This window comes from Solanum verrucosum, unplaced genomic scaffold (genome assembly GCF_900185275.1).
Source record: "Solanum verrucosum unplaced genomic scaffold, falcon-dt-bn FXZP01000195.1, whole genome shotgun sequence".
NCBI lineage: Eukaryota > Viridiplantae > Streptophyta > Magnoliopsida > Solanales > Solanaceae > Solanum > Solanum verrucosum.
In genome coordinates, this window is record NW_026020164.1 from 467623 (window position 1) to 477370 (window position 9748).

The following is a 9748-nucleotide window of genomic DNA, read 5'->3' on the forward strand; positions in this document are numbered from 1 at the left end:
ACAAGGATTCTCTCAAACACCCGGTGTTGACTATGAAGAGACATATTCACCGGTTATGGATGTAATAACTTTTCGATATCTCATCAATTTAGTTGTACATGAAAATCTTGAAATACATCTAATGGATGTGGTTACCCTTTATCTTTACGGTTCAGTTGATAATGAAATTTATATGAAAATTCTAGAAGGACTTAAAATGCCTGAAGCATATAGTTCAAAATCTCGGGAAATGTGCTCAATCAGATTACAAAACTCATTATACGGCTTAAAACAATCAGGGCGCATGTGGTATAATCGCCTCAGTGAGTACTTGATAAAAGAAGATTATATAAACGATGCAATTTGTCCTTGTATTTTTATTAAGAAAACAATATCAGGGTTTGTTATTCTTGTTGTTTATGTTGATGACATAAACCTCATTAGAACCCCAGAAGAGGTTCAAAAGGCAATTGAATATCTAAAGAAAGAATTTGAGATGAAAGACCTTGGAAAGACAAAACTTTGTCTTGGTCTACAAACTGAACATTTAGTAGATGGGGTCTTCATCCATCAATCTGCATATACTGAGAAATTTTTGAAACGATTTTACATGGATAAAGCACATCCATTAAGTACTCAATGGCTGTTCGGTCACTTGAAGTGAGTAAAAATCCATTCCGACCTTAAGAAGAGAATGGAGAACCTCTTGGTCCTGAAGTACCTTATCTTAGTGCAATTTATGCACTTATGTATCTTGCTAATGCTACGAGACCTGACATAGAATTTTCTGTTAATTTGTTAGCAAGATATAGTTCTTCCCCTACACGAAGATATTGGAATGAAATTAAACATATATTGCGATATCTAAAGGGGACTAGTGATATGGGTCTATTTTATACTAACAAAGATAGTGCAGATCTTGTTGGTCATGCAGATGCAGGTTATTTATCTGACCCACATAAAGCTCGATCTCAAACACGCTATTTATTTACATACAGAGGTACTGCTGTATCATGGCGATCTACAAAGCAGTCTATTGTCGCTATTTTTTCAAATCATGCTGAGATAATAGCTATTCACGAAGCAAGTAGAGAATGTGTATGGTTGAGATCAGTGATACATTTCACCAAAGAAGATGTGGTTTGAAGTGTGATGTCAAGGTACCTACAGTTCTCTTTGAAGACAATGCTGCTTGCATAACTCAACTAAGAGAAGGCTTCATAAAAGGAGATAGAATGAAACACATTTCACCAAAATTATTTTTCACACATGATCTACAGAAGAACGGTGATATTGATATACAACAAATACGTTCAAGTGATAATCCAACAGATTTATTCACCAAATCTTTACCAACCTCAACCCTTGAGAAGATGCTGCAAAAGATTGGAATGCGAAGACTTGCATCTGAATAGTGGTCTTTATTAGGGGGAGTAAAATACGCGCTGCACTTTTTTTTCCTTAGTCTAGATTTTGTCCCACTGGGTTTTCCTAGAAAGTTTTAGTGAGGCAGCAAGAAATGCGTCTTATGAATGTCTATATATATATATTTGTTCCTTCAACTTTTCTTTTTACATGGACATCTAAGGGGGAGTGTTGTAAAACTAAATGGATGCCATGTGGGCTACCCCTTTAATTGTCATCACTTGACATACTAAATGGATGCCATGTGGGGCACCCATTTAAGGGGTGTCATCACTTGGCCAAGTGGATAACTTCTCAATAGCCAAGTGTTGGTTTGTATATTTATCATTGGCTATAAATAGCCATTACTTTCATTCACAAAGGAAGATATAAGAAAAGTTTGGAATATATTATGCTCTCCCTTTGTTTGTTCTTCTGATTAATTTAATTTATTAATATTAGTTTGTTAGCTAGTTATTTTATAACAAAAAGTAATTACTTGTACTTTCGTTTTCCCATTCAATGCCCTACTTTATTCCATATATTTTTATTTATATATGAATTTATGAAGTTATTTGATTATACATTTTACATTATATATTTTATCATAATTTTTCATATATCTTTAAAGTATTTGGAATTGTCAATTATAATGACTTATTGCACTTTTTATGTAATTTTTAAATATGTATATTTTAAACTAAAAATTAGTATTGAATGATTTTGTTAATTTTAGAAATTAAATGTATAAATCATATCTAGTAAAAGTACATTCAAATTCAAAATATATTTTGCGAAATGTATGGCCAAATACAAATTTAATTTAATTTAATTCAAACTTCTAAAAAATAATTAAAAAATATAGAAGAAAAGTCCACAAACTATGAAAAAAATAATTAGTGCAAAAATAAAGAAGAAAAATGTCAAAAGCTATAAAATAAAGCTAAATGACAAAAGTATCCTCAAGCTTATATAGTAATTTCCAGAAGCACACACGTTGACGGTAACACGTGTGCTTACTCCCATTTCAAGAAGAAAAATGTCAAAAGCTATAAAATAAAGTTAAATGACAAAATTACCCTCAAGCTTATATAGTAATTCCGAAAAGCACACACGTTAACGGTAACATGTGTGCTTAGTCATATTTCTTAAAAATATAGAAGAAAAATCTACAAACTATGCAAAAAATAACTAAAGAAAAAACAAGTGTCAAAAGCTATAAAATAAAGTTAAATGACAGAAGTACCCTCAAACTTATATAGTAATTCCAGGAAGCACACGCATTGATAGTAACATGTGTGCTTATTTCTATTTCAAGAAGAAAAATGCCAAAAGCTATAAAATAAGTTATATGACAAAAGTATTCTCAAGCTTATATAGTAATTCTGAAAAACACACATTTGTTTGACGATAGCGTGTATACTTATTCTAATTTCTTATATACAAATAATAATAAAATATTAGTAATTTTTCCTATAGAAGTTTTCTGTAAATAGGAAAAGGAAGATTAGTTGTAACAAATATGCTTCTAAGATAAACTTACTTTAAAAGCCAACACATTTATTTTCCAAAAATATACATACAAACACAATATATTGTAGATGGGTAACTAATTTTCAATTTATACTTGCATAATCAATTTTTTTCTGTAATAGTGATATACCTAATATACAATATCATACAATATTATATATTTACTATAATATTGGATTAATCTTTTATAAAAGTGTGTAATAGCATATATGAGGTGTTTATGTACACATTAACATTGTTATATAATATTATATAAAAACTAGTAAATTTAGTCATGCTTAACACAGTTACGAAAAATTTCATTAGATTTACAAACTAATCATTTTATTATATCCAAATATTAAAAATATTTTAAAGTATTCTTTCTAGTCTTTAAGTTCAAATAGATTAGGTTTTAATTTTCCATTCATTTTGCAACTAACACTCTAATTTTTGTAATTTTTTTCTCTAACCTTTCATTAACTTACTTTGTTCTTAGGAAATTAATTCACCCAAAGAGAAAAAAGAAAGATCCCTTAAATTATAACCATCATTATTTTTGGTTTGGTGTAGTGATTTTCTTGTTCTTTTTTTGTTCCATTAATTTCTTAGATCTTAATAAGAAAAAATAATCTACACAACTTGAGTAGATTTTTTTTTTTAAAAAAATTGGGGATAATTAGGGAAAAAAATATTAAAATGTTTGTAAAATCATTAATCAAAATTCAGAAAATAATAATCGTAAATATATCTTCTTGTTCTTTCCTTTTAAATACCAAAATAAAATAATTTGTGTCTTAACCAAAATTGAAAAGACACTGCTGCACATATGTCCGGAGGAACATAAGTAATATAGTAGATCAATTTTTCTTGGCAACTCTTGCCTAATTAGTGTATAGGGTAAAAGATAACTAAAACACTAGCTATTATGAAATCGACCTCTACCATTATCTTTCCTGTCCATTTTATAATTTATCTCATCAACTTATTGCATTAGCTTGGTTTGCACGGAGATATCTCCAATACCGATATCATCGAAATCAAGCTAACACATACTATTTTAATCTTTTAGTTACTTATAGTATCAGATTCATTCCCCAACTTGTTAAAGTTGTTAATCATTTATCTAAGAATTAAGACATTATTTCTTATGCTTAGAACCTCGCGTATAAATTCAACTGTACATTTTTGGAACTAATCAGTTTGACACCCACCATGGGGCTAAGGTGTAACACCCTGTCTGTTCGAAATATTTAAGTTAACATGCATTTTTGGGATAAGTATAAGAGTGCATGATATGCCAAGAAGGAAGCACAAGCCCCATGGAAAGAGTGCATGATATGCTAGGCGTAACATGACGTATAGAATCCCGAGAGGCCCTACACAAGCCACTTAGCATACGTCATTCAAGAAAATAGAAGTAAAGAGTTCAAAAGATAACATTTCATTCAAAAGAGTTTTTGACAAAAGCGGAAGTCAAAACATAAGTCTCAAAGTCATCTAATACATCATAAGGAAAGTGATTGGAACTTAACCCATACATCACATACAAAATTAAAACAAAATGACCTAAAGCGATAAAATGTATCTTGGTCCTCAAAACACGAGGACTCACCGATCTTTAGAGTCTATGAAATCAACTAACCATGAGTATGAGAGGTAGGAGTATCAGACCCTACATTAGTGAAACAATATCGGCAAAAGTATGCATTAGTACATGGAATGTACTAAGTATGAGGCAATATTCATAAAAATGATCATGATAATATAAATGACTGAAAACGAATAAGCATGATCATAAAGAAACATTTATAAGCTTTTTGAGAAGAAATGGCATATAGATCATAAAATAAAGACGAATAAATTAACATAAAGTACATAAGAAAAGCTTCGAAGAGAATATAGTCATTTTTGTGGGATCTTAGCTTTAACCGACAATAAGACCATGAGAGCTATATCATGGAATCTGGTATTTCCCTCATACCGAAAGAAGAAGAAACTACTTGCCAATGTAGAATCTATACATATCATCATTTGCTAAAGTGGATCCACTAGCTAGGTCATTTAAGACATATCCAATGGGGTCATGTAGTTTAGAACTAGAGGTTGCTACTAGAAACTACCCTATTTGAGCCTCCACCTCAAAGCCCACGTGGTGCTAAGTCAAAATCCCAACGGAATAGATAAAATTCAAATATCAATTTAACATAGGGAAAGGCAATGATCAATATCAATCCACATATTCAAGATCAAAATATAGAATAGCTCCTTAAACATAGTTCAACATAGATTAGAAAACCTTTCACCAATGTGAATTTATTTGTGAGAAATATCTTTCACAATCATGATCATCATAGTAAGTGAGAAATCCATTCACAATAGCATCAATACTTTCCTTTAAAAGCATCATCAATTCATTTACAATAACTTCAAGAAAACATGCATATCTTCATAAACTCATAATTCATAGTTCATGGGCTTATCATATGATCATGATTGAAAAGCATAATTTAGGCATGGGCAAGTGCAATTTCAACTAAATATCATAGATTAACATCAAATAATGCATTAGAAGACTTAATTACTCATAATCAATCATAATTGGAAGAAACCCACATTCATTGGATTGAAACCCTAATTTGATCAATTAAATTTTTTATTGGAAACTTGAAATCTTTGGGGACCCCATGGATGAAAGGACTCCATGGGTGAATACATGCACACCTTGATCCATTAAGCCCAAGAAAAAGGAGAATTTTGAGACTTGAATGGAACCATAGTTCTTCTTCTTCTTCTTTAGACTTGAGAGAATTAGGTGGGATGGTTTTGGTCAAGTTTTGGGAATTTAGGAGAATGAGTTTGAATGGGTAATTTGTGGGCTTAAACGTGTATATAAGGCTTAGGGTAGAAGGTAAAACGACATAGTATTAAGTTAAAATTATCAGGAAAAATACCCGAAATCCCCTTAAAAATAATTGTTGACTCGACCTACGATTCAGACATACGGATCGTAGAACTTTCTGCAGTCCGTACTAGTCAACCGCAGACCAAGTAGAGAAACCTTCAAATTCTCCCATCTTTGATGGATCTCATGTACGGTTCGTAGGTATTCCTATGGTCCTTACATGTCAACCGTAGAAATCAACTATTAGTCTGAAAATTTCACTAAGTCTAGGACTCACCTACGAAACCTATCTATGATTCATACATAAGATGAGGCACCATACTGGTCAATCGTAAAAATGGTACTGAACTTTATTTTAGAAAAATTATTTTCCCACTTCCTACGGTTTCCATCTATGACCCGTAGAAGCTTTTACGATCTGTAGACGCAACCTGCAACCCAAAAAAATTATTTTCCTTCTTTTCCAAATCCGAGGTGTTGTAATATCTCCCCCTTGGGAACATTCGTCCTCAAATGGAACTCAAGACATCATAAGTAGGGTAGGGAAGAAGATCTAATACCCCAGCACGAATGCAACCAACTCAAATACACAATATCAAGGAGGAACATCAACTCCAAGCTTAAACATACTCAAAACATCATTTCATAAGGTATCTATGCAAATCATACTCAAACACACAAAATCATGAAGAAATCAATCAAAGCAACATCAATGTCCCAAAAACAAGTTTTCTTAAGCATGCATGCATGAGGAACATGAGAATGACTAAGACATGAGGATGGACCATGAGGAACTAAATAGCTCAAGCTAGAGTAGGATCAGTGGAAAAGAGATGGGGGAAATGGGACATCATATCGACCTTTTTCCCAAATAGCATCCTCAAATATTTGATTCCTCTATAAGACTTTTACGGATGCAACTTTCTTATTTCTCAACTTCTTAACTTGCCAGTCCAAAATCTCGATCGAAACTTCTTCATAAGAAAGACTCTCTTTTATACCAAGACTCTGTAATGGTACTACTGTAGATGTCGGATCACCAACACGTTTCTTCAACAGAGAGACACGAAAAACCAGATGTACCGATGCTAAGTCATTACGCAAATCAAGTTCATAAGCAATTTTACCAATACGCCTTAAAATATTATATGGACCCACATAACGGGGACTAAGCTTCCCTTTCTTACCTAACCTCATCATACCTATCATGGGTGAAATCTTCAAGTAGTCCCAATCATCAATATCGAATTCTAGATATCTCCTTCAAAGATCGACATAAGACTTTTGTCGACTTTGAGACATTTCCAACTTTTCTCTAATAAGCCGAACTTTCTCCATAGCCTCATGCACCAACTTGGCACCTATCAAAGCAATCTTACCAATTTCAAACCACCTATATGAGATCTATATCTCCTACCATAAAGATGTTCAAATGGAGTCATACCAATACTTGCATGATAGCTATTATTATAAGCAAACTCAATCAAAGACAAATGATCATCCCAATTACCTTTGAAGTCAATCACACAAGATCTCAACATATCTTCCAAAGTTTGGATAATACACTCCGCTTGCCCATCAATTTGAGGATGAAAGGTTGTACTAAGCTTAACACGAGTAAAAAACCCTTTTTGGAAAGATTTTTGAAATAGAGAAGTGAATTGGGTACATGATCTGATATAATAGATAAGGGCACTCCATGCAACATAACCATTGCTCTCAAGTACAACATAGCATAGTCTTCCACCAAATAAGAAACCTTGACGGGGATAAAATGAGCCGATTTTGTCATATGATCCACAATAACCCAAATCGAGTCATGTTGCCGCCGGGTGCGGGGTAAACCAACAATAAAGTCAATATTCAAATCTTTCCACTTCCAAGTAGAAATACTAATATCTTGGGACAAACCTCCCATCTTTGATTATGAACTTTCGCTTTTTGACAATTAGGACACTTAGACACAAATTTCACATGTCTTTCTTCATCCCATTCCAACAATTGACCTCCCTCGCAAGTCACAGTACATCTTGGTGGATCTTGGGTGAATGGAATATCGAGAATTATAGGCTTCCGATAAGATTTGCACTTTCAAGTCATCTACATTAGGAACACACAAGCGACCTTGATATCGAAGCACACCATCTCCCCCTGGAAGAAAGCCTCAACGGATTTCTTAAGCACCACTTTCTTTAAATTAATGAAGATCGGGTCAAGACCTTGCTTTGCTTTCATATCCGACACAAAAGACGATTTTGAACTATTATGAACCATAACACCGCATTTTATAGATTCAACCAACCAAACACCCAATTAGGCCAATCTATGTACATCTCGAACCAACTTTTTTTTATCATCCTCAATAATAAAAATACTATCCATTGATAGTCGACTAAGAAGATTCGCCACCACATTCGCCTTGCTGGGGTGATAGAGGACACTCATGTCATAATCCTTTAGTAACTCAAGCCACCTCCTTTGGTGAAGATTTTGATCCTTTTTTTTGAACACGTATTGCAAACTCTTGTGGTCGGTGAAGACATTAACATGGACACCATATAAGTAATGCATATATATCTTTAAGGGAAACACAACTGCCGCTAGTTCCAAATCATGGGTAGGATAGCTCTTTTCATGAATTTTAAGTTGACTTGAAGCATAAGCAATAACCTTTCCATTTTTTATAAGGACACACCCTAGTCCAATCCTTGAGGCATCGAAATAAACAACAAACCCATTGGATCATTCCGGTAAAGTCAACATTGTAGCGTAGGTAAGTTTATCTTTCCATTCTTGGAAACTCTTCTCACACGCTTCGACCATAAGAACTTAACTTTCTTTTGGGTCAATGCCGTTAATGGAGAGGCAATCGAAGAAAACCCTTCCACAAACCTTCTATAATAACCAACCAAACCTAAGAAACTTTGAATATCTGAAGGGGATAAAGGTCTAGGCCAACTCTTAACTGCATTCGTCTTCTTAGGATCTACCTCAATACCCTTACCAGAAACAATATGGCCAAGAAAAGCCACAAATATAAACCAATACTCACATTTATTAAACTTTGCAAAGAGTTGTTGGTCCTTGAGGACTTGCAACACAATCCTCAATTGATAGGTGTGCTCATCTTCACTTCTTGAGTAAATCAAAATATCATCGATGAACATAATTACAAATATGTCATGGTATTGTCTAAACATTAAATACATCAAATCCATAAATGCGGCCAGGGGATTAGTTAAACAAAATGACATTACCAAAAACTCATAATGACCATACTGAGTTTGAAAATTCGTCTTCGAAATGTCATCTTCCTTCACCCTCAATTGGTGATAACCCGACCGGAGATCGATCTTAGACAAGTAACTCACGCCTCGGAGTTGATCAAACAAATCATCTATCCTTGGAAGATGATGCTTATTCTTAATGGTAACCTTGTTCAATTTCCAGTAATCAATACACATGCGAAGTAAACCATCCTTCTTACGAAGAAACAAAATTGGAGCACCCCATGAAGAGATACTCAGTCGAATGAAACCCTTATCCAACAAGTCCTTTAACTTATCTTTCAATTCCTTAAGTTGTGCCGGAGCTAAATGGTAAGGAGGAATAGAGATAGATTGCGTATCGGAGAGAAGGTCAATACCAAAGTTTATTTCCCTTTTGGGAGGAACACCGCGTAAATCATCGAAAAGACTTCCAAAAACTCATTTACAATGGGGACTGACTCAAAGATAAGGGTTTCAAAATCCGCATCCTTAACCCGAACAAGATGGTATACGGAACCCTTAGAAATCATCTTTTTAGCTTTAAGACAAGAAACAAACCGACCCTTAAACATAAAATTTCCCCTTTTCCACTCTAAGACAAGATCATTAGAAAATTGAAACTTGACCACTCGGGTTCTACAATCAATACAATTATAACTAGAATAAAGTCAATCCATAC

General features: G+C 33.5%; 1 protein-coding gene across 1 annotated transcript; it reads left to right on the forward strand.

The window, feature by feature from the left end:
- Positions 1-726: 726 nt before the first annotated feature.
- LOC125828737 (secreted RxLR effector protein 161-like) lies at positions 727-1394 on the forward strand. Its single transcript, XM_049508072.1, has 2 exons — positions 727-1119; positions 1260-1394. Exons 1-2 carry the CDS (start codon positions 727-729, stop codon positions 1392-1394), a joined length of 528 nt encoding a protein of 175 aa, XP_049364029.1.
- The last annotated feature ends 8354 nt before the right edge of the window (positions 1395-9748 follow it).

Coding starts and splice junctions, on each gene's coding strand:
- LOC125828737 (XM_049508072.1), top strand. CDS start 727: ATGTATCTTGCTAATGCTACGAGACCTGACATAGAATTTTCTGTTAAT. Junction 1,120..1,259: donor ATTTCACCAAAGAAGATGTG/GTTTGAAGTGTG, acceptor CATGATCTACAG/AAGAACGGTGATATTGATAT.